The 23,990-nt window shown below is 44.4% G+C and overlaps 5 protein-coding genes across 12 annotated transcripts in view; 1 reads left to right on the top strand and 4 right to left on the bottom strand.

The window, feature by feature from the left end:
- Positions 1 to 87: 87 nt before the first annotated feature.
- Positions 88 to 4,471, bottom strand: rprd1b (regulation of nuclear pre-mRNA domain containing 1B). The gene is made up of 7 exons (XM_053849301.1): positions 3,806 to 4,471; positions 3,013 to 3,142; positions 2,737 to 2,870; positions 2,340 to 2,461; positions 2,134 to 2,260; positions 1,863 to 2,038; positions 88 to 1,774 (listed from the first exon to the last, which is right to left on the bottom strand). Exons 1-7 carry the CDS (start codon positions 3,954 to 3,956, stop codon positions 1,625 to 1,627), a joined length of 990 nt encoding a protein of 329 aa, XP_053705276.1. The 5' UTR covers positions 3,957 to 4,471; the 3' UTR covers positions 88 to 1,624.
- A 1,387-nt stretch (positions 4,472 to 5,858) lies between these two features.
- LOC128749809 (taste receptor type 1 member 1) lies at positions 5,859 to 9,510 on the top strand. Its single transcript, XM_053849729.1, has 6 exons — positions 5,859 to 6,043; positions 6,454 to 6,748; positions 7,156 to 7,905; positions 7,970 to 8,185; positions 8,394 to 8,514; positions 8,585 to 9,510. The coding sequence occupies exons 1-6, from the start codon at positions 5,859 to 5,861 to the stop codon at positions 9,508 to 9,510; spliced, it is 2,493 nt and encodes an 830-aa protein (XP_053705704.1).
- Positions 9,511 to 11,650: 2,140 nt separating this feature from the next.
- Positions 11,651 to 12,670, bottom strand: her12 (hairy-related 12). The gene is given in 3 exon segments (XM_053849993.1): positions 11,651 to 12,444; positions 12,528 to 12,616; positions 12,619 to 12,670. Coding segments are annotated over 3 exon segments (522 nt in total). The 3' UTR covers positions 11,651 to 12,063.
- A 3,054-nt stretch (positions 12,671 to 15,724) lies between these two features.
- On the bottom strand, positions 15,725 to 16,899 carry LOC128749870 (transcription factor HES-5-like). The gene is made up of 2 exons (XM_053849847.1): positions 16,769 to 16,899; positions 15,725 to 16,659 (listed from the first exon to the last, which is right to left on the bottom strand). The coding sequence occupies exons 1-2, from the start codon at positions 16,823 to 16,825 to the stop codon at positions 16,225 to 16,227; spliced, it is 492 nt and encodes a 163-aa protein (XP_053705822.1). The 5' UTR covers positions 16,826 to 16,899; the 3' UTR covers positions 15,725 to 16,224.
- A 3,209-nt stretch (positions 16,900 to 20,108) lies between these two features.
- ubr4 (ubiquitin protein ligase E3 component n-recognin 4) overlaps positions 20,109 to 23,990 on the bottom strand; it is a 32,174-nt gene continuing 28,292 nt past the window's right edge. For all 8 annotated transcript variants that reach the window (XM_053848785.1, XM_053848783.1, XM_053848781.1 and 5 more), the window contains 13 exons: positions 23,857 to 23,973; positions 23,595 to 23,785; positions 23,349 to 23,522; positions 23,185 to 23,284; positions 22,885 to 23,103; positions 22,707 to 22,820; positions 22,499 to 22,641; positions 22,304 to 22,429; positions 22,023 to 22,217; positions 21,709 to 21,933; positions 21,542 to 21,632; positions 21,300 to 21,462; positions 20,109 to 21,147 (listed from right to left, as the gene is read on the bottom strand). In XM_053848785.1, the coding sequence (XP_053704760.1) occupies positions 21,083 to 21,147; positions 21,300 to 21,462; positions 21,542 to 21,632; positions 21,709 to 21,933; positions 22,023 to 22,217; positions 22,304 to 22,429; positions 22,499 to 22,641; positions 22,707 to 22,820; positions 22,885 to 23,103; positions 23,185 to 23,284; positions 23,349 to 23,522; positions 23,595 to 23,785; positions 23,857 to 23,973 (1,923 nt within the window). In that variant the 3' untranslated portion in view covers positions 20,109 to 21,082. The remainder of the gene's footprint in view (positions 21,148 to 21,299; positions 21,463 to 21,541; positions 21,633 to 21,708; positions 21,934 to 22,022; positions 22,218 to 22,303; positions 22,430 to 22,498; positions 22,642 to 22,706; positions 22,821 to 22,884; positions 23,104 to 23,184; positions 23,285 to 23,348; positions 23,523 to 23,594; positions 23,786 to 23,856; positions 23,974 to 23,990) is intronic.

Consider the following 23,990-nt stretch of genomic DNA (forward strand, 5'->3'; position numbering starts at 1 on the left):
GGAGAGAGAGCCGCACCTGCTGCTCAACACAAGCTGTGTTACACCATCTTACATGCCTCGTGAAACGACACCAGCACTTGTTGAAATGGTTCCAGTTTATTGGGATCCACGCTCATTACAGAAAAGTACAGCCGGTCGACTCCTGTTCTCGATGCTCAGTGAAACACAACACACACAAGAAGGTCAGAAACAAGTGACTACAGTGACATCTGAATGATGCGGACAGTGGCGATACTGAAGGTGGCTTTGGAGCATCAGTTGATCCTCGACTCTGTAACAAAACATCCTTTGGTTTCATGAAACGTGTCGGAGCTGCTGAGAGTCACAGTTAATCTGGAAGCGACAAAAAATATCACTTCTAAAATTTGGTTTGGGGCGACGTCTTGTAACATCTTTATATTTCTGTTTTTAATTTCGGTGAGCAAAACTGTTCTCAGCAATCGAGTAGTTTCTCAAAAGCCCCTTTCAGAAGGCAACGCTTTGACAATACTGAGTCAAACAGAAAAAATACTTCACGCAAGTTAAACGAAGGACAGATAACAGGCTTCAGATGAGAAAGCACTATAGCCAAGTCAACCACATTCAACCTGCTTTGAGGTTAACAACCAAGTTTGTGCTAAACTGGTATAAAACATCTGCAACTGTGAATATCGACCCAAAATGGGAAACAATCTGCTCTTTAAAGGCTTCAATGAACAACCTCCCGGCAAAAGAAAAAGCCCATAAAACCAGATTATGGATGCGGTAAAATATTCTCATGCAAAATCGGAGGCACAATTCTGACGCTAGTGAACGCATGATGCAATAAAAGTTTGGGTGGAAAAACGTGCCAATTCAGAGGCTGCGTCCTTGTCAACTGGAAGCGGCGAAATGGCTTTTCCTCTCTAAATCAAGCCAAATGTTAAAGAGGTTGGGAATTTCACACATCAACACACAAGTAAAAAGCAGGTGGTTTATTGTTGGGTGAGCTGAGGTTTTCTAATTCACCACTGTTGCTTACAGATGATCCAATGATTTTCACCCGTTCAAGCATTGGTGTCAAAATGAAAAGCATGAACTCCACGCGCGCTAACTCAGCAAATAACAGCTAACAAAAGCAAGGCTCGAGTTTGTTGGTTTCTAATGCTCCGAAGGATCAGTTCTATCACTAAAGCTCTAAACTAATGACGGTACATTGTGTGGAGGGTGGAGACGAGCACACCTGACAGTCATTCGGACCCACTTTCACTAAATCCAAAACATGTCACATAGAATGATAACTGGCGACCACTTTATCAGCTTCTCTCAACCAAACCCGAGTTTGCACCGCCGACTAAATGCACCTCCAGCAATAAAAGGAAACTAAAAGCAACATAAAACAAACTACTTCCAAGAAGAGACTGCGCAGGAGAATCCAGCCAGTGACTGTTCATCAAACCTTGTTTCTGTCATTGCTCCAGCTCCTGTCTGCTCCTGCAGTCGGCTGGCAACTCCAGAGGGCAGAGGTCGGACCACACGTGCCCCCCTCGCTAGACACTTAGCCGGGACTATTCTGTGACTCACGCCTGTGGGTTGGATCGGGAGGAGGAGGAGGAGGAGGAGGAGGGGGTGGGGGCACGTGGGTAGTGGGTTTGGCCAGACCATTTCAGTCGGTGGAGAAGAGGTCTCCGGCCGAGGGGAGAGGAGCCAGACCTCCAGTCACGTTCGGAAGAAGGGAGAGGTCTGGGAGACTCTGGATGTGGGACTTCAGCTCCTTCCTCACTTGAGTCACTCGGGCCAGTTTCTGTTTATATTCCTGCAGACAGACGGTTTAAGATCAGCCATACCACCTCGAAACAAACGCAGGATATGATATGAATACGTGATATTCTGTTTAGCCTCACCTCCAGTTTCTTCTCTCTCTTCACCAGCTCGTCCTTCTGGCTGTTGATGTAGTCAGTCAGCATGCGAGCGAGCTGACGCCGGTCCTCCAGCTCTGCAGCCAGTCGACCATTGTACTCGGCCAGCAGCAGACAGGCCTCGTCCACGGTCTTCGACAGCTTGTCAGCGGCTTCCTTGTCTGGAGTAGCCAGTGAAGAAAGAAGAAGATCGAAAACAGACTCAGTGTGTGTCTCACCAACACAAATAAAAGGCAGCAAAACAGCAATATCTCACCAGTGATTTTCTCCAACAGAGAGACATCCTGGACTTCCTGCGGCAATGATGCGATCTTCTGACGAACAGCTGCGTCCCCAGATGCAGCGTTCTCCAGGTCTTGCAGGGCTTTCACCAGCTCTTCAGTCTGAGAAACGGAACAGACTTTGTTACATGACAGCACGATGGTGTTCCACAGTCAACATCTTCAGCACACTGATTCCTACCAGCTGGGAAGAGGACATGGACTCTGTGTTACGAGGAGACATTTGGCTTCTGTAGTCATCGTCCTCGTCGTCCTCCTCTTCATGGATTTTCTGATAGCTTCGTTTCACTGGCTTCCTTTCTTCTGCACAGCAAAAAATGAACAAAATAATCACAGCAGTTAGTAAAAGACCTGAGTTGAGTTGGTCAAACACTTTAATGACGCACTTTCAGTCCCACCGCGACAGACAGTTGACAGTTTCTAAGACTGAACTAACACCTGCAAAAGTAGACTTTGAGATATGGCAGCTGAAGACCTTGTAGTCTGGTGGGTCACCGCAAACAAGGTCGCTTTGGCGCTGCTGCAAGAGCATGAGTCGAGCCAAGCATTGGACACCTTCCCAGCACATGATCACTCACCTGAAGGTCTTGGACTGTTGCTGTCCTCAATAGCCAGTTTGAGCTGTTGGATGAAGTCGGCCCTGTAGAGGCTTCTCTCCTTCCAGATGTTAAGTAATCGGTCCATGTGCTTTTTACAACCATCATCAGCTTCACTGAAAGGAGTTGAGAAGAAAAAGTAAATATGGAAATCATACATATAAGACGAAAAAGACAATTGTTAAGAGATAGTTAGCTTGCTGTTCAGAAGATGAAATCATTGCGAGAAGCATTGCGTCGAAGTTGAGAACAACATACCTTGCGACGTGAGAGCAGGCATCAACAAGAACAGACTCAAAATCTCTGGTGAACTCCGGTCCTTTCTTTTTACTGTTTTGGATGACATCATTGGCCAGATAAAGGAATGTCAACTTCCGGTTGCTTTTCGCTGAAACAAACAAGAATGATGTCAATTTGACTTTTTACACCTCAAGATTACAAAAAGGTGATGCTTCAGTTTTCATCACTACAACCAAACTGCCTCCTGCTGCACACTAACCAACACATTATTTTAGATGACTGATGAGTCACAGATTGAATTGAAAAGGAGTTCACAAAAAACTTGTGTGCCTTCAGGGACATCATCAAGAATCCTTCAACACTCCGGAAGTGTATTGTGAGTGTTATTAACATGCAAGGTGGAGTGCTTCACTTGACTTGACTTAAAAAAAACAAAACGGTAATATCAATACAAGCAGAACTATAAGGTCTCAATATGCCATTGGACACCCTGAGAAAAACATCTGCCTTTTAATGTTATGTTATTTTGAAACATGGAGTTTTTAGAAGCTTTTATTATACAAGGAGCAGCTTGAATGTCACAAGAAAACCCAAAGTCATTATTTGATCAAGTACGTGACGTTTGAAGTGATCAGTCATCAGTTGTTCATATGTTTTGGGAAAAACTCTCAAGTAGATAACAGTCGTTTTTGCAGGTTACATGTAGAACTTGTTTAACGGCATTCAAATTCTAGGCAATTCGACAGTTACATGCGTTTAAATAGACGCTTCTAGAAGGTCTCCATTTACCAAAACAAAAATGTAAACTCACCCTTCTTGAGCTCTCTGTGCCAGACCTTGACGATAAGGGCCGAGTGTTTGCGATGGTGGATGATCCATAGAGATAAGGTCTGGACGCTCTGCTGAGAGCTGCTTAGCTCGGAAAGCTTCTTCTCCAGGGCGGATTCAGAAAAAGACGACATGTCCGTACTTCCGAAGGGTTTCCCCGTACGACTGGACTGACCACAACCTCCTCTGAAGCGACCAGGCTCCGGGCTAGTCGATGTAAACTCGCTCAGTCATCAAAACTAGTGTTGTGTCGCGAACTTAAAGCTCAAACCACGAAGTTCCGAACTTCCTCCTGCTGCACACTATTCCAAAAATTCAAAATGCTGCATGGACCTTTCCGTTGCAATAAACTACCTTCACCAAAACCGAAGTGATAAATGTGTGTGAGACTTAAACGGCGCGCGTTTCTTCACTTTATCGAGTGTTTGTTTACAGCTAATGCTACCGTTAGCCTGCGGAGCTAAGCAGTTAGCTTACCTACAAGTAAAAACGCCTCCTCTGGCACAAACCTTGCACGATTGCCGTTAGATAAGCACAAAGCAGATGCACGGCGAATATAAGGAGGCAAGAACACTCATATACTTTGTCTGCTCCCCCACTATAGAGGAAGATTTTGCTAAAAAAAATGGCAGCTGCACTTTCACCTCGGCGTGAGCGGCGCACAGTAATGACGTAGGAGTCGAAAAAGCCGCGTTCAATATTAGTTAAATTGTATAATCTTTTCATGCACAATATCACATTGATTTGCGTAAAAATCAAATATGTATTAAATAATCGAAATTGTGCTATATATCTAATATTAAAACTCTGTGGCAATAAAAACATACAATTCGTCCCTGAAAAAATTACAATGAAGGGTTTTTTTGGGGGCACATTTTCTGTTCTTGAACTGCATTTGTTGCACATTGTTTTTCTAAGATTTTTTTGTGTCACTTTTTTTTTTGCACGTATTATTTCTTTTTAATTTATTGTGATATGTTGTGTACAGAGCATGTTACAAACACAATTTCCTTTGGGGTGAATAAAGTTTTTCTGATTCTGATTCTGATAATGCAACAATGTGAAACAATTTGAGCTTTGAATGACAATCAAAGTGACGTCACCTCGACACCTGAGGGCCATTGAGGACAGAAGACAACATAAATTTTGCCCAAACAGGAAAAAAAATGACATCATGCAAATATGACACCAAAATCATCCTGTAGCTTTACATACACATTTGCCTTTGTGGCTGACAAATGCACAGTATTCCTGTCAAAACAAAGAGTAAGGGGCCTGGACACGGCTGAGAGGCAAATACTCTCTTGGCGATCCAGGAGGTTTTCAAATTAACAATCCTCAAGTGCCACCACAAATGCAAATCTCCTCACCAAGCTATCAGCTTGGTTGCAGTGACAGTCATAACAAAATCTGTGCCAAGAACTACAGTTTGACTAAAAGTTCAATTAAGGTAATTTGCTATTGTGTTTCTCGAGGCAAACTAATACAAACAACTCTCACCACTTGTCATGATTTAAGCCAATCTCAACTGGCCGTTTGAAAGGAATAAACAAGTGTGAGAGACAAGCACGACGGTCCAGTAATATGGCTTCAAAATTTGATATGTTCTGATACATTGCTCATTTCAGATAATCCATATGTCAGGATTCTCAAGATTGAGAACCAGATCAGTTGGTAAAAAGACTGAGCTGACCTTGTCTTCTCATTGAGTCATGAGAGTTCCGGACTAAGTCTGTTTTTATTCATTGGAAAATATCATAATGTTGATAATAACTACCAAAACATGTGGTGAAAATGGTATTCACTGAATCCACAGGTTGTGACAACTTGTCAGCACCTGCTTCTCCTGATTGATGGAAAAACACCGGTCTCACCGGATTTCATGGGCCGCCAGTCAAATGAACGAAGCCAGAAAATCTTCACGACGAAGAACTGCAACAGTGACATAAACAAATCAGGAATGCAAATCACCTGTTCCTCCTTCCATAAATCCCCCTCAACAAGTAGCCCTCCGTCCTTCTACTGCAGCTCAGTAAATGGATGCTCCGGCGCTTCTTCTCTTTTCAGCGGTTCTGACCGCTGTTTCTGGGGACCATGCCCAAGTATCTCATGGACAAGATCAACTCTGGCTGCAAGGAGATTTCACAATTGCGGGACTTTTTTCACTCCACTACACAGACGGACCCAGCGATGGTCTTCCAGCATTGGGTCCCTGCAGTGAGTGAGTTCACAGCCATTCATTGTCTTTTTTTTTTTTTTTTTTTTACTATAACTTTTATTTTTAACCAAAACAAACCAGAAAAACCAAAAAATCAAAACCAATTCCATACAGGGAACGATGCAAACAAGAGCCCTTATTATGTTTTTTCACCTTGTAATAATAATATATGTGATATAAGCTGTTATTTCTCTTCATTTCCTCAACTACTATTCACCAAGGGGCTTCAATTGAGCAGAATCTGTGTTGTTTTGTTTTGTTTTTTAACTCAAATTCTACACGTCTAAGCAAACAATTTGTTCAATCCTGGAATTCAGCTCAATAAATCAAGTAAAATATCAATTAAAGAGTCATGGAACTGTGCTCTATCAGTATTTTTGAATGCCATTATTTTTATCCATGTGTTTTTTTAGTGGCAGAGAAAACAAACATGGCTTCCACCTGCTGCAGTCTATGAGGTTTGCAGTCGAAGAAATCAACAACAGCAGTGGACCGCAGTCTCTCTTGCCAGGAGTCAAACTGGGCTACCAACTGTATGACACCTGCACGATGCCGGCGAGTGTCCTGGCAACACTGGAAATACTGGAGGAGCATATCCAAGACGATGACTTCATCCAAAACCAGACAGCGGTGGCTGTGATTGGGCCGGACAGCAGCAGCAAGTCGTTCACACCAGCGTCTTTACTCGGGGCGTATCTCATCCCACAAGTAAGAGTCGAACTATTCAATATTATTGAAGTTAAAATTTAGGTTTGTATCACCGAAAAACAGAAAGAAAAAAAAGCATATATATATATATATATATATATATATATATATATATATATATCATCCTAGGACGATAACAACAACAACAACAACAACAACAAACATGGAGGAATCCCAAACAAAAGCAATGTGTTTGTTTTTGTTCAGGGATGTTTTTCGCTGCACAATGGTTTCCAGGGTTTTTTTCTTGTAAAATTTAGAAGTTTTTATTAAGATTAATAAATCACAAATTCCCTCATTAACTAGATTATTTTTTTTAAATCGAATCCCACACCTGATATATATCTATCTATATGAACTTTGATGTCCACAAGTGAAACAAACCTCATTCTCTCCACTTTCCTCAGATATCCTACCAAGCTTCCAATGAAATGCTGAGCAACAAGTTCCTCTATCCTGGCTTTTTCCGCACCATCCCCAGTGACAAGAACCAGGTGAAAGCTATGATTCAGCTCCTGGTCCGGTTCAACTGGACCTGGATTGCCCTGCTGGGCAGCGACAATTCTTATGGTCTGGCGGGTATGCAGAGTTTATATGAGCAGGCAGAGGAGTATGGCATCTGCGTGGCCTTTCGGGGAATCATCCCATCATACAAGCCTGAGGCCGCGCCAGTCATGAAGAACCTGGTGGAGGGCATCCTGAGAGCCAAAGTCAACACCATCGTGCTCTTCTCCAGCAAATCCAAACTCAGCGGCTTCATCCCGTTTGTGGTGGAGCGTAACGTGACAGGCAAAGTGTGGATCGGGACAGAGGACTGGTCTGTGTCTACTATGATCTCAGGGATTCCTGGGGTCCAGACTATAGGCACTGTGCTTGGCGTGTCCATTAAATACGCGTCCTTGGACGGGTTCTACCAGTACGAGCAGAAACTAGCGAAAGCCTCAGTGGAATACAGCAGCAAGGATCCTCAAGAGAACTGTTGTCTTCAGAGCGTAGACCTGTGGAGCCTCAGCAGGAAGAACTTCTCACTGGAGGAGTATGACGTCACCTCTGCATCCAACGTGTACAAAGCTGTGTATGCCGTAGCACATGCCTTGCACAAGACACTGGACTGTGACTCTGGACAGTGTCAGATGAGGCGAGTGCGTCCATGGCAGGTGAGTCTTCTCTCATCTTCGACCGAACCACAGCCGCGTCGTCTCTAACCTCGCCCTCTCTCAGCTTCTGTCCTCACTGAAGCAGGTCCGCTTCTCTCTGGACAACACCTCGGTGTACTTTGACTCGAATGGCGACCCTCCCACAGGATATGACATCATCACGTGGATATGGAGCGGCAAGGACTGGACTTATAGATCAGTCGGATCCTTCAGTCCAGATCCCATCAGACTCACAATCGATGAAGATCGAATTGAGTGGCACACGGCCTCCTCAAAAACAGTAAGTCACACTGGATAATGTCTGACTCCAATGTGCTACCGTGATAGAAATAAAGTTATTGTAAGATGCTATAATGCAGCACAACAGGAGCCATTGAACATCATTTTAACCTCATGAGTTAGTTGAACTGAAACATGTATAGTTATTTATCTGTATTTTAAGCAGTTATTTTAAGTCAATAGAACCAAGTGTTACCTTCTGCACTCAGGTACCAGAGTCGCTCTGCTCTCCTCCATGTCCAAAAGGCCACAGGAAGTTGTTGCTCGGTCAGCATGCCTGCTGCTTCGACTGCCAGCCCTGTGCAGCTGCCACCTTCCTGAACACCAGTGGTGAGCAGAAAAGTCAACACATAAAATAATAACCAACAAATTGTCATTTCCTCACACGTGCCAACCACAGATCCCACCACATGTCAGAGGTGTCCACGCCAGCAGTGGTCTCCTGAGAGCAGTGAGGAGTGTCTGGACAGAACTGTCCTCCTCCTGGCCTGGGATGCTCCTCTCTCCATCGCTCTGCTCTTCTTCCTGACCTGCTGTGTTCTCTTGACCACCAGCTCCACTATAATCCTCTTCCTCAACCTCAACACCCCCGTGGCAAAGTCAGCCGGCGGCCGAACTTGTCTCCTGATGCTGGCGGCCCTAACCACCGCCGCCATGAGCTCTCTGACCCACTTCGGGCAGCCCTCCCCGCTGGCTTGCATCCTGAAGCAGCCTCTCTTCATCTTCAGCTTCACGGTGTGTCTGGCCTGCATCACTGTCCGCGCTCTTCAGGTCCTCTGCATTTTTAAATTTGCCACCAAGCTTCCACCAGCTTATGATAAGTGGACGAAGAACCATGGCCCAGAGTTGACCATTCTCATTGTGTCTGTCATCATCTTGGTCATATCTGTGCTTCGTGTTGCCATCGATCCTCCAGAACCATCCCAGGATCTTCACTTCTACCATGACAGTATCGTCCTGGAGTGCAGCAACACACTCTCCCCTGGTTCAGGCCTGGAGCTTGGTTATGTGTCACTGCTCAGTGTGCTTTGTTTCACCTTCAGCTACATGGGCAAGGACCTTCCTGCCAACTACAACGAAGCCAAGTGTGTGACCTTCAGTCTGATGGTCTACATGATTTCCTGGATCAGCTTTTTCACCCTCTACTTCATCAGCAGAGGAACATTCACCATGGCAGCTTACGTGTTTGCCATTCTCTTCAGTGTCTTGGCTGTGCTCGGTGGCTACTTCTTACCAAAAATGTATATAATTGTCCTGAGACCTGACCTGAACACCACAGCCCACTTTCAGAACTGCATTCAAATGTACACTATGACTAAGCAATGAACAGAGAAAACATTTGGAAGTAGGTTCAGTGTTGCATTGCTTATAAATGGAGGAAAAAGTAAATTATTGACTCAAAAATTCAAAAAGTTCAGTTCAAATGCGTGACAACGTGAGAAGCAGATTACTTTTTTTCATTGAATTCATGTGCTTAAGTTTATTAGACAATAAACAGAAGCGCGTGTGTTTTTTATTTGATCCCTGGAAACCTTCTGTACCTCACGAGTAACGCACAGTTCATGAGAGCAAACACGTTTATAATACAGACTATTCTATTCTATTGAAAAAGAGACAAAAAGTAGCAGAACCTCAGGCGCAACACAAACTTACCACCAACAAATAAACCCGCGTCCCTTCCAGAAGCGAAAATCACCACGCCAGTTGCACCACAAGAGGTCAGCGTTGTCATAACCTTGACTTGTTCTGAAGCAAACGAACGAAAAATAAAAGCGCATCTGACGTGAGTAATCCAGACGCTCCAAACCCCAAAGTCATTTTACAAATTGACTATTTAAATTTTACATCATACATGTGATCAAATATGTATCACTGATATGTATTATAAATATTTTGATTATCTCCCAGATCTGTTAAGGCAAAAATAATAAAATTAAATTAAAAAAAACTAACCTTTCATGGACCTTTTATTGGAGATATGAAGATGATGACTTCTACACAAGAGAAAAAAGAAAATAAAATACAAGTAACTTAAAGATGAAACATAAAATACACTACTGAGCTTCCTAACATCTCACCTCTAGCTGTGTGTAACTGTATATTAAATTGAGATTTACTCTCATATAATAGCTCCTTTAAACACCCGCACACATGCACACACACGCACCGACTGCCTTCCTATTAGCCGCACTAAGGGGAGAGGAGATGAAAAGGGCTTTTGTGGGTGGGAGGTCAGTCTCTATTGACCGGCGGTGTGTGAGTAGAGGTCCACCCTGGCTTTCCCACAGTCTGTCTGTCCACTTGAAGCTTAGCATGCTCAGTCAACAATCGAAGTGTGCCATGGCTGAGCAAGCAGGACTTGCTTTCTCGAGAAGGAAAAGACCTGCAGGAAAGAGGAGAATTAAACTGTTAGTTTGTTTCATTTAGGGGAATAGGAAGTGAGTTTGAATGGCCAGGAAGCAAAACATCAAAAAGGCGGTGAGAGAGAATACAACAGTCTGTTGTGAAAATGCAGATAAGTTTATTCATATGAGTTATAATGGCTTGTTTTCACTGCAGTAATCCGGAATCTACAGAATTGTGACACATCTGGAAAACCTCCAGTGACCTGGCAGCACCTGTAACAAGGAGCTAATCTCTGAATCCTGGTCTGTGGGGAGCGCTTCTTATTGCACCCTTTTATTGGACTCATTTGCTCTCATGTTATCTCTCGACCAGCAGATGAGCTGCTGCAGTGGGAGATAAGCAGAGTCCCGATAAGATCATGACAGCTTGTCTTTCCCGGCCAGATATATTGTTCTGGAGTGTCTTTATCTCGCGCGCTCAGCCGAGACCCGCTCCTCCTCCCTGTGATTCATGTGTTCAGGCCATACAGTATCAGGAGGAAATAACAAACACTTTCACATTTAAATTATCAGAGCACATTAAACCATCTTGGAAATCCAACCCCCCCAAAAAGCCAAGATGTTAGCTGTCACTTCAGTATCTCTGAAGAAAGAAATGCTTGAAGGTTTAAGGAAATGCATGTAAATACCAGTGACCTATTGGAAATACAGTCATGATGAAAACACCCAAATAACACACATTATTGAAGATCGAATCATCCTATTTATGTATTCGCATCCCTCCACCACAACACTGAGATGGATTAACCTTGTCAATGATGTTTATGTGAGCATGGCGAGGCCATTGCACCTCAAATTCCACACCACCGACAGAATGTAAATTCATTTAAACACTAAAAGTCAACTGGAAACACTGTAAAGTCAATTTCTAAATGTCGAAACCTTGTCTGTGAAGGAGCAAGAGTTTCAGTTTTCTGTTGTCAGATAAATGTTGCTTAAAAATATAACTGTCTTGTGTTTCGATTTGTTGAAAATGAAATATAATGCATCCAGTCAGAAACATGATTAAATGATTGTATGTTTTTTATTTTAAATTGTCATACAAGTGATTTAAGAGCCAACATAGGATAGAAAAATGTAAAAATATAAACCTCCGCAGGGTCACACGCACATCCTCTCACACATCCTCAGCATCCACAACATTTTTGCCAAAGCTACAGGTGAGAAATATTCTCAACAGGGGCTGTCAGTATAACACAGAATCATGTCACAGGGTTACGACAAGCAAACTCCACTGGAGTCAACAATTTGACAGAAGCATCATCTCTTGGATCACTTCAAACACAGAGAAACAATGTCATGTCATTCAAGTCAGAGCAGTCTACCATCACGTGGTAGGCTTTGCTTTTACAATGTGTCCATCAATATGATGAGATGATAAGGAATCCCACCATGTTGAGCGGGCTGGAAATTCATATTTCCTACATCGTGAGGGAGCGTCCAGTCCCCTCAGGTCAAAGCGCTGTCCTTCCTTCTACCAAGGTCTCCACACTGGACTTCTGCTACTGCTGCTGTCCTGAAGTGTGGTGGGTCTGATGCTGGGGGACGGCACTCTGTGGCTCTGGAGCTGCTGCTGGAGACCCTGCAGTGGAGCCACGTGGACTTCTGTGTTGGAGAAGAAGTGCATGGAGTCCTTCCAGCAGTGGGAGAAGCCTCGGTGATAGTCGCTGGATGGACTGAGGCCCGGCTGGAGCTGCTGCCTCAGGAAGCTGACAGTCATCTCCAGGATGTCGGCTTTCTCCAGCTTGGAGTTGGGCTCTTGTTTGTGGAACTCCTTCTCCAGGATGACTTTGAGCTGCTCAATGCAGCTGTTGATGCGGTCTCTGCGCATCTTCTCCACAATGGGTTTCCTCAACTGAAAAATAGAAGATGTTTAGCGTCCAATTCAGTATTTTGCAGCGTAACCTGAGAAGCTATGAAGAATGAGAAGCCACTTACTTTGATGTTATCTCTCTCAGAAATCCTTGTGTGGTAGTTGGTGGAGCAGGGAGCCATGTCTGAGCAGTTTACCTCCAAGCAGCAGTGATCGCTCTGATGTCTCTGCTGGAGCTGCCCTTCCTTTTATAGGCCTGCATTAGCATAAGAAAGGCATGTGGCTCAGGACGGGCTGGGGTTCCCACACTCCGACCGGTGGGACACGCAGCAGCACAATAGAGGACACGTCAATAACTCACAGGGCAAGTATCTGTGTCGGCATGTTTCCCAGGAACCACAACAGGTATTCATTCACTCATCACCAAGATTCCCATCACACCGACTAGTTCACATTTCTATTTTGTCAAAGAAGACTGATATAAAAAGTCAAGGAAGTGATGTAGCCAGAGCAACACGTCGTGAAGGTGGGAGAGACGCAATTAAAGGCCAAATGCTACAATGCAATAAAAAAAACAATAAACCACACCTTCAAAGGAAGCTGCACTGTGGGAAAATGTAAACCCGCCACAATGTTCCTTAGTTGACCACAGTAGTAAATTATATGGGTTTAAAATAACACATGAACCACTAAATACTTTTTTTTTTTTTTACATAAAAACAGACATCATTATAGAGTTATCACGATACGAAGCATTCAGTGACAATAAGAATTAATTATTGAGCTTCACTACTATTTTAGACTTTTTTTTTAAGATGAATAGTTCGATCATAATAAAATATAAATCGGCGTCACTTTGACAGGAGGGTGTGAGACTGCAGATCCTGCATCAGGTGTGAAAACGGCGAGAGGCGCATGCTCCCTGCGGCGCGCGCCATCTGACCACGTGCCTCGCAGACGCATGTGCACACGTGACTTCTCCGGAAGTGTGTTGCTTTTCTAACGGAGCAATCGATCACAGTCTGTTAAACACGAATGTTGATGCGAAATCAAGAAAGCTGCTCAACAGCCTGTCGTTTAACATTGCTTGTTCGATAGTACGATCTCGTTTAAAAGGAGGGGTTTATGTGAAGTGTATATTTGAGGTCTGTTGGTGGCTGGAAGGGAAATTGCGAATTGTGAATTGCTGATGCAAAAAATGTAAAAAGTGGAAAAAAAGGAGGGGTTTAAAGCTAAATAGGAAAAAAAAAATCGGAAAACAATTTCACCAAAGTAAAGATTTAAAACTGCAGTTCATTTGACTTACATTGCATCTGAACTGTGATGATGATGATTATTAGCTCTGACTTTAAGGCCTTGATATTTTTCACAAGCGTTTTCTCTGTTTTTTTTTTTTTTTCTTTCTTTTTTGTATTGCCTGTTAGTATGACTTTGTATGATTTTTCTGTGGTGTATAGACTTTTCCCTCCGGTTTAAAACTGCTGTGCACATGCAAAATAGATTATTATAAATCATAAGTTCACTTTCTTACGAAATAAATCAACTTATAAAATAAAAGTGTAGAAATAAATTATATACATTTGTGGAACAACATAGTTCATTCATTACAATGATTGAATTTTCAAGAAGGAAACTGCAGACTACAACATTTGCAAAAGGTATGAGAATTTCACACTCTGTGGTAACTTGTATTTCTGAGTAATTTTCGCCTGCAGACAGGTGATCCTGACTTCTGAGCGTTCTCCCTGTAATCACACACCCCTGTCTGGACAGTGCCACTTCAGTGGAGGGTCTGCAGCATGATGAGTGGGCTGCACCGGTCGCCCCTCAGCAGCTGGTCCCAGATGTGCACACAGTCCTGGGACCTCGGTGTGAGTATTCTGACCAGCACAGTTTCCCACCATCATCCCAGCAGCGGTGTAAATGAGCTCGTGCAGCAGTGCCACTCCTCAACGCTCCTCTGGGAATGTTAATTGATCCTTTGTTGGAGGACAAACAGAAACTGTGTCCTGGTCAATCTGAGGAGGGGGGGTCTACACCACAGAAGCTTTCAGTGTTTTAAGACATTAAAGTCAATACATTTCCTCAAAGTAGTTCGACTGTAGTTGTGTTTTTAGATTCTCTTCATGATATTTTCCTGCCTTCGGAACAGGTTCAGGACCTGTTGCGATGAAATCGACGCTGCGGATACAGAGAATTTAGTTTGTCAACATGGCGACACACGTTCTCTTGCCTGTTTTCTCGTCTGTTTTGGTTCGGTTGTTGACATGTTTGTGTGAAATTGTGCCTCTTCTGAAAGTGAGCTGGCTCCACACGCCTGCTGGGGGTCTTTGTCTACAAGTGTGTGAGAAGACGAGTTCCCCTCCCACCAGCAGACCCCCGAATTCCTGCCATAAAGTCTGGGCTGCCGCTCAGACCTGCGGCGTTGCAGGGCAGCTTCCCGTCAGCCTTCTCTCTGTGAGTGTGGTATCTAGCGTTTCCCACACTCAGGGCCCATTCAGCGGCCCCTGGACAGGAACAATAGAAGTGTGTCTTGTTACACATCACATTAGCCACGGTGTTTGATCTCTTGCTGATGGGGGAGAGGCAGAGAGGGGAGGGGTGTCCAGACCATCTGGCTTGGCCAACTCAACCCTGAGAAAGTCCCAGGCATGCCACATTCTGCACAAACTTCAGTGACACACAAATAGTTGTGAGACTTTAGTGTCTCCTGGGACATCATTCAACCCCAGGACGGCATGCCACGATAAGGGACACGCGGGGGAGGAACGTCCCCTCATTTCTTCCACCTGTGCAGATGAAACTAATGATCCCTGTGGGAAGTGTGAGACCACTGGAGATTAAATATGATACACAGAAAGATGTGAGCCTCTAATTCTGTGGGATCAGGGTTTGTAATCTGTTTATTTCTATAGAAGCTCGAACTAGAAGACTAAACATTCATTTTAGCCATTTAAAAACAGTAATATTGATGAAATGCAAATAAAATATTCTTGGTTATTTTAAGAATATGCCCTCACATTTTCTAGATATGAAACCACTTGTTGAGAATCTCTTCATGTCAAGGAAAAACTCTCCTTTTCTCACACAAAAATGTCACAATTCCATCCTGCATGCTGAGTCATCATTATGGTGACAGAGCAGATCGTGCTCACTGACTCTAGTGCTCACATTCTTCTCCCCATATTTCCATCCCTATTCGAATCACTGCTCCGAATTTGTTCTATGATGATAAGAAGATCAACAAATGGAGATTAAAGGCGGCAGATGATGTTTATCAAACCTCATGTGAGGTTTTTCATTTATTTATTCTTGAAAAGGAACTTCTCATGGAAGCAAATGCAGAGGTTCTTCACAGAAAACACTGATCACCTTCGCAGAAGGTACTAGTCAGATGACAGAAACGTGGGAAATATTGACAACCACAGGGTCAATAGAAATATTCCATCATACATTTTCCAAGGTCACAAAGAGTCAAGAAACATCACAGCGTGATGAACATTAAACATGGATCCACAGGATCCAGATGAGGTTGTGTTTATCGATGAAAACAGAAGTTACTGGAACACACAGTGTTCACACCCAACATGGGTTCACATATAAGATTTGACGGACAGATATCATTTCAGATAGTTTGCTTTTCAAAAGCCAGAGTCAAGTCATTCACAGAGTGAAGTAGTTTTCACATGGCTGGATGTTCAGTAGAACCTGAATCAGATCAGTCCAGAAGATAGCCGGCACATTGTGCCTCACCGGGGCTTCAGAGCTCTTCAGGAGGCTCCAACTTCACAGACGTGGATAGAGAGGATCACTTCCTCCTTCCTACCAGGGTCTCCACAGGGTGCCGTTGCTAAGGTTCACACCTTTACCGGCTTGGTGCAGCGGTGATGCCGGAGGAGAGCGGCTGCCGGCGCGTTGGTGGGTCCGGCCAGGTGTCTGCAGGCCTTGGAAGTGGCCCAGCAGCTGGCTGTGGGCCTGAGTGTGGATCTTGCAGTGCGACAGAAAGCTGACCGCCTCCTGGACACAGTGGGAGTAGCCATCGCTGGCGGCCCTGCGGTCACAGGTCTCGGCCGCCTGCTGCTGCTGCTGCTGCCTCCAGTTTCTCAGGTAGGCCACAGCCATTTCCAAGATATCGGCCTTCTCCTGCTTGGAGTCCGGCTGCTGGCGGAGGAACTCCGGCCCCAGCAGAGACTTGAGCTGCTCGATGCTTGTGTTGATGCGATCTCGCCGCAGCTTCTCCACCATTGGCTTTCTCAGCTGAGGAAGAAAAGGAAGAGAAACATTGAGCAAATCTGTCCGAGCGTAAAATTTCCAACTGAATATCCTGAAGATTCCAGTCAAGTGAGTCGATGGAGGAGATATTTACCTTGTGAGCCGGAGTCATGTGATCCTTAAAGAAGTGTCCAACAACAGTGGGTGCCATGGCTGTAGGTATGAGCTGGTCTGTTCAAGAGACAGTTGGGTCTGAGCTGCCTGGCCTCTGCTGCGGCCCTCTATTTATACTCCCAAATCTCCATATGAATGTGTGGGTCTTGGGCTAGTTGGAGGTTCTCACAGTCTCTCAGCCAATGAGAAGGCTGGGAAGGGCTTTGAGGAACGCTGGGCTGCCACATGCTCAATGAAGTGTTTATAGCCTTGGGGACAATGACTGTGTCTCCGGGGAGCAGGTGGAGGAATAGACTGTGAGAGAAAAGGCCCGGGCTGGGGATGAGGAGGGGGACCTGGGAGACTGACCCAGTGCTTGTGTTGATATGGGAAAGTGGTGACCTCGGAGCGAAGCGCGCCGCTCTCTCATGTCATCTCCACCGCAGCGTAATTGAGCACAAAGTGCTTCTGCCACCAGGCACACGCGGCTCTTTGAGCCCTGTCGAATAGACCGACATGCAGGCGCAGCAGACTTCTCAGCTTCCCGCCAAAAATAATCTCCCTGATGGAGAAAGTGTGGACGCTGACTCCATTTCTGGACCAAACGTCAGCAAGCCAATTCTGGAGACCCTCACTTCTCGTATCAATTTATACACAGCAGTGTTGTAATATTTTCACCTGCTTCAGAAGTTCACCTCAGCTGCATCATCCCACTGTCATTATTTAGACTTTTCAAATCCGGTGATATGAATGAAAATAAAAAGAAGCTGACCATGAGAAAGAAGATAAAAATAATGTGACATTATCGGCATCACTACCGCGTGTACTACATGATGTATTTTATACACATATGAAATATTTCTACTGTGTCTCTTCACTATTATTGCACTGCAACTACCACTGTTTCTCCATGTCATTTTATGATCATGACCACTGGCTGTTATTCTGTGTTATACTACTATTAAAGATCTAAATATTACATCAGATATAACAGTAAAGTTATAACAAAAAGTTTTAGACTTAGGTTTGGATATCTAAAATGTTTGCAAATAACACAAAAATCTCATCTAAAATGCCATATTGAGATTAAAAAAACAACTTTAAAAGGTATATTGTACACTCTAACACCTGTGGAGGGTGGAAAACCATGTCTGTGGCCTCCACAAATGTGTCGCCAAAATCGTTTGATCTGTCAGCTCAGATTTGCTGCTGGATCTGAGAAGTGCTTCCACTGTAAACCCACCAACCGTGTCCACACTCCCAGCACACTCTCCCACACGCACACACTCACACACACACCCCCTCCGCTCGCACAGCTGGCTGACCTGCCTGCCGCTGGCCACGTCTCAGTCACACGCTTCTTTCCTGTCTGCAGTGAACGTGGGAGAGGCTGCGCTCCCAAGCTTCCCACACTTCAGTGTTAATGACACTGAGGCCGGCTGCACAAAGGAAGTGTGCCCCATTGAACAAAGATTGAGTGACCAGCCCCCACCCCTCCCAGCACACACACTCACGGGAACGCAGGGCTGTCAACAGGGCTTCCAGGCACACCATCTGGACCAATCTTCAACTATTGTCAGCCGATCAAGCAGTGGAGATGTTCACCGTGAGAACTGGAGGGCCTGAAACAGAGACACAAGTTAATGTGGAAGAATGTGGGTGAGGCTGGCCTACATGTGAATTAAGTTGCATTGCTTTTTACTTTTTTTCCGCCCAACAAAAAATGTACACAAACAATAAACACATGCTTTGCGGATAGAAGAATCAGTTATGACTGTACAAGTAAAAATTTTTTTTTTAAATAATAGCCTCATACAGACACATTTAAAAGCAACTTTTTTTTTTTTTGCATATAAATGTGGATTGTTTAATAATACTGTGTACACAACATGCTGCAATGCTTGCAACCCTTCTGTTTTATAGACAGGCCTGAGGCAGATGTTTTCACCCAGCGTTCCCACAACATATCATTCCCATCAACACAATAACAAGGATGTCTCTATTCATCACTGGAGGCAGACAGCGAGGGATCCACTCCCACTGGCTGGTTTGAATTCAGCCCCATTGAACGGCATAACTCGGCTAATTTATTCACTATTGTCATAAAGGTTGCTTGTGATTGGTCCGTCGCTGTGAGAACCAGGGCTTTAAATTGTTAACCCACTGCATAGACGTATAAAAAGAAAAGCACAGACTCGACATCATCTGACGGAGTTGAGGAGGCCTGGACAGACCAGAACCATGAGAGATCAAGACACAACGTAAGATTAAACTCATGTTAGACATCAATGACTGTGAGCTTAAATTGTGTTTTGATAATGTCATGAATAATTACAGTGTAACAACATTTTTTAACATTGAATTAGGTCGATTTCATAAAAAGAAGAGTTGGCAGTTAAAAGAATTGATAGTGGTTCTGAAAGTAGCGATATGATGTGCTACACATAACGTTATTGCACTTACTTTTCGGAAAATAAATCAACAAAACCGGTGAATAAAATACAGTAAAATACAACAGTTACCGAAATGCATTGTGGATGTGTGACGTAAAGGCCGCACTGCCATCTACTGGCGGAAGCGAGTCACTGCGGTTCATCTTAGTCAAAAAAATGAATATAACATCATGAATTTAAACATATACTGAGCGCTTTAATTTGTCTTCCTCAGCCGTGGTAAGATGATGATTCTGGAGAGGAAGTGCGCTGACGGAGCAGGGCGGGTTCGGTCGGCGCTGGAGCGCCAGCTCAGCTCTGGGATGTCCAGCTCCGATGTGTGGGACAAAACAGTGTCACTGTTGTCCATAAGGAAGGCGCTGATTTTCCAGAACGGCTTCACGAGATCATCCAGAGAAACCATGCGGCTGTTCCCTTCTCCTGCAGATGATGTGGCACCGCTGTGTTGCCAGTGACAGCTGGACTGTTCATGGAAACATCTATTTTGGAAATATTTTATTTTGTACGTCACAAGATGGGAAGATGTTTTTGTGTATCCACAGTGGGTTCTTTTCTGTGAAAAGATTTAAAGTCAGTCTCCAAAACGATTGTCGTATGCTACACCACATTTGTGTCTTTTTGCACATTTGTTGTGCAATAATAAAAAACAAGACCTTAATGCAGTGTCATTTTCTTTAGTAGCTATATTTAACTCGCACCAGTTTCATCTTGCGGAAATTCGACAGATCAAACAGCGATAACTCACAATGCACACACAGTAAGCAACAAAACAGTTCTGAAGTTAAAATTTTAAACTAGTAGCTCAAAAAAGTTTAATGGACAGAACTACAAAATAAATTTGCACGAAAATGCGGCAGTTACTGTCAAACTGAATGGCGAAACATTAAATAACTGGAAGTTAGCGAATAATTCATAGGCATTAACTGTAAAAAAGCAGAAGTTTGGATTTATTTCATCTTTATTAATTCTCGGCTAAATTCGAAAAGCAGACATTCAGCAATATTTGAACAATTGCAGCAGTGTGGATCACATTTGATGGTGTCAACAATGAACCCAGTGAGCACACCATGCATTCAGCTGTGAAGGTACAAGAACCCCACATCACTGAGGAGAAAACTCAGCAGGACTTTACTTTGGACTGACTCGGTTACCGACCGTAGGATGCCTGAAGAGCACATATGGGTCTGAAAGTGCAGACAGACACATTACTCAAAGAAAAAATATCATGTAAATCTGCTTTATTGTTAATTTGAACAGTTTTGAAAACTCAATGCAACCGAGGCAGAGCTGAACGGATGGAGAACAAATGAGTGGGGAGCTGATTTAAGTGAAAGTGAAACATTTTTTCCACTCAAATTCCAGTTAGAACTTACAAGACCAAACAAGCAGAGGTGCCACAAACCTTTAAAAAAAAAAAAAAAAAAAGTTCAAACCAAACCAACGGAGGAGAAATCCAAACGAGATAAAATCCAACGCCACTCGGGGTCAGAGCCCGACATCTAACTAACAGTAACTGGGAAACTGGAACTTCTTCGTAGCTTTTTTGCTCACATAAATAATCACAAATCAACAGTTAAGATCTGGCTCGACGATTGTATAAGAGGTGAGGAAAAATATTCAAATCTCAAGACAAATTCGCAGGTCGACGTCTCTGAAACAACAAAGTGTGCATGTGATTATTGAGGTGTCCAGATCGGTACACGGCTCGCAGGTACTTTTAGGCATGTCACACGAGGGGGAGGGCAGTGAGTTAGGAGGCCTTGTTTTGTCACTATGTGTTTGTGTGCGTGTGTAAAAGAGAATTTGGTGTGAAAGCGTTAATAAGCAGGCTGTTGTGTTCGATGAATGGCGGAGGATGAACATCAGGGCAAAGAGTTTAACAAGTCCTGAAGGAATAGGTCCGGGTCAGCAATTTCAGAGAGGAGACCTTGGAAAAACAGAAAAAAAAGGAATGAAATCTAAATAAATGCATGGCAAGTTGGAACATAAGGCAGTGTGATAGTGAGTTATCAGCATGGTCAACAACCATGCCACAATAGCCAAAAGTTATTCTTCATTTTTTTGTGTTTTCGAACTCACCCACAACATCAAAGAACTCTGACAGAGACTCAGCAGGCATGAGTTCATCCTGGAAGGCACGGAGCACACGCTCTGAGGCCTCGTAGATGGGCATGTCGTTGTGGCGCACATACTCTGCCAGTGAGAAGGACCATCCTCCCTCTGTGTTGCTGGTTGGAACTTTCTGTTCGGTCACAGACCAACATCACATGAGCTAAACTGTCAGTGGTCTGAGTTACAAACAAGACATTTAATAAACATACCCTGAACATGTCATAGACAAGGTCCACCAGCCCCCAAAAGAGAAGAGGAGAGCGATAGACTGCATATTCCTTTGGTGCTTTATCTGTGAGCCTAAAACAGAAGAAACAAAGTCAATTACTTCCCTTCAGTAAAGGCTTGAAAAGGAACAACAAAAATCCAACCATACTTGTTGGTGCCGACTGGTGAGACTTTGCGGGCGTGAGCACAGACCAACAGTCTCTGCAGGAAGTAGATCCGTGAAGTCCGCCAGCGCTCTGGTGGCATGATGTGCATGGCCAAGACGGTGAAGTAGTGTGCTCCTTCAACATCATAGGAACTCTCCACCCATTTCTCACAAGGCTGCTCCTGGAAACTCTGCAGGTTCTTCTCTTCTCGGGAGGTGGCTCTCGTACTGCGGAGAGAGAAGGTGGTATGAGTCACGTTTCCATCTGCTGGAGAGTGGCAGGGTTTGTGCTGATGAGATAAGGAGGGGATGCGTACGTGTTGAGTACGTAGAGCACAGTGTGGATGATGTATGGGATGAGGTGAATGTTGCTTTCTCTGCCTCCTCCGCCGGTGTCCACACTGAAGGATTGCTCTGTGGCAAAGCGGAGGAAAAGCAGTTTGGTGTCGTGAATGTTGAGTTGGTACGTCGGCTCCCGCTGGCCTGTGCACTCCTGCAGATATGTGTTGTGCCTGAGGAAAGATTGACAGGTCCATGAGAGACAAGTTTTACAAGATCATATTTGTGATATTTCCAGAGTGAGGGAGGGGCAACTTACCTTGCTAAACATGTAGCGAACGATGATTCCGGCACATGTGGCCCCCACACTGGAAGCAGTCCATTGCACTTTGTGTTTGCGTTCTGGAGGAAAGCACTGTCCCACTCCTCCCGCCCACGAGCCAGTCTGGGAAAAACAAGGACACAGTCATGCGAGAGATCGCAACAACAAACCGGTGAGGAAGACCGCAGCTACCTGACAGCGGCCAAATGGCAGTCGTAGTGGACTATATTAAAGTGCGACACAGTGCTGTAGCCCTGCTGCTTGCGAGGTTTGTTTTCAAACTCCTCCAAGGACACACGCTTTGTGAAAGTGTAAATACCTAAGACCTTGGTCGGCTGGAAGGAAAGGAAAGGACGGATCAAATTCTCGGTTCTCATATGTTTGCATTTTGCTGTCGTACCTGGAATTTGTAACCTTCTCGACAGATGCAACAGGTCAAGCCAGGTTCCTCTATCAGCTCCTCCATTTGTTTTAGCAGTGAAGTCTTTGTGACCACTTGACCTTTTTCGTTCGTCTGAGAAGAGACAGGCAGAGCTGATACTCATGTACAAATGTGAAAAGAGCAGTAGTGGTCGTACCGTCATGCCCAGTGTTCCCAGTGCTTTCTGTCTCATGGCCATGGCCATTCGCTTTTTCTCAGCTCTGGTCTCCCTGCGGGCGGCATCAATCTTCAGGTTGACATCGCTGTGCTCCCTCAGCGCTTCCAAAAGGTTCTCGGCCAGTGTGCCGATGCCTTCGTCACTGGATACCTGCTCCAGCTTGTGCAAATTGGTTATTGAATCAGTGCCGATGAGAACCTAAGGAGATGATTGAGAAATACAGAGTGAACCGCTGCAGAGAAAGATCCTTCATTTCAAATGAATGTCGAGTGTATCCACCTGTGTCGGTGGATGTTGAGTAGCCAAACCACGGAGCAATCTTAGGATGAAGGGCAGAGCAGGTCGAGAGAGAAACTTTTTCCAGACGTCTGCATCAAGACTGTGAATTTAAAACCACAGCATTAGATGTGTACTTCAACAAAATTCTGACTCATAGAACTTACTTTTTGGCGTTGGGAATATATTTTTTCATGTAGTCCAGAGCACTTTGTGTGATTCCTTTTTGGAGAATGAGATCCTTGAGCTGATGGCCGTTACTGTTATTCTTGATACCAGCAGCGATTTTACAGAAGCAATCCAAAAACACTTTGTCATCAGCACTGTGCTCCTCATCGTACCTGTGAGAGGAAGGTTACTGATATGCGTGGACAGCAAGGCTGTTATTCAGTCATTTCTTCAGGGATTCTTACTTGTCAAAGCTGCAGCACGGTTTGAAGCGCTCCACCAGGATCCTCATCTTTTCAAATTCACCGAATGACAGGAAAGGGATGATGCGCAGAAGGCCCTGCAGAACGCTGGGGTTTGAGCGCACGAAAGGGGTGTTGATCTGGTCCAACAACATGACCAGCTGGTCTTTGTCGCCAGTGAGCAGCAGGTTGCCCTACAAAAGAAATCAGCTGAACTCAGTCACTGTGTCTGTGAGAAATGTGACGCGTGTTAGCATCAATTCACCTTGTCCTCTGAAATCTCGGCATTGGCTTCATCCAGGATGATCTCCATGATGCTGAGAACTTGCTCTGCTATTGACGCACCACCACTGTCCTTACTTTCCTGCTCCGCCAGGAGAGCCTGAAATAAAAGCGACA

The sequence above is a fragment of the Synchiropus splendidus genome, chromosome 18, assembly GCF_027744825.2.
Source record: "Synchiropus splendidus isolate RoL2022-P1 chromosome 18, RoL_Sspl_1.0, whole genome shotgun sequence".
NCBI lineage: Eukaryota > Metazoa > Chordata > Actinopteri > Syngnathiformes > Callionymidae > Synchiropus > Synchiropus splendidus.

Excerpts from the sequence above, each read along its gene's own strand:
- rprd1b (XM_053849301.1), bottom strand. The coding sequence starts at position 3,956 with ATGTCGTCTTTTTCTGAATCCGCCCTGGAGAAGAAGCTTTCCGAGCTA. Across the intron at positions 3,143-3,805 it reads GCACAGAGAGCTCAAGAAGG|CGAAAAGCAACCGGAAGTTG; the intron begins GTGAGTTTACAT and ends TGTTTGTTTCAG. Across the intron at positions 2,039-2,133 it reads TCTGTTGGAGAAAATCACTG|ACAAGGAAGCCGCTGACAAG; the intron begins GTGAGATATTGC and ends TGGCTACTCCAG.
- LOC128749809 (XM_053849729.1), top strand. The coding sequence starts at position 5,859 with ATGGATGCTCCGGCGCTTCTTCTCTTTTCAGCGGTTCTGACCGCTGTT. Across the intron at positions 6,044-6,453 it reads GCATTGGGTCCCTGCAGTGA|TGGCAGAGAAAACAAACATG; the intron begins GTGAGTTCACAG and ends GTGTTTTTTTAG. Across the intron at positions 8,186-8,393 it reads ACACGGCCTCCTCAAAAACA|GTACCAGAGTCGCTCTGCTC; the intron begins GTAAGTCACACT and ends TTCTGCACTCAG.
- LOC128749870 (XM_053849847.1), bottom strand. The coding sequence starts at position 16,825 with ATGGCACCCACTGTTGTTGGACACTTCTTTAAGGATCACATGACTCCG. Across the intron at positions 16,660-16,768 it reads ACATGACTCCGGCTCACAAG|CTGAGAAAGCCAATGGTGGA; the intron begins GTAAATATCTCC and ends TTTCTTCCTCAG.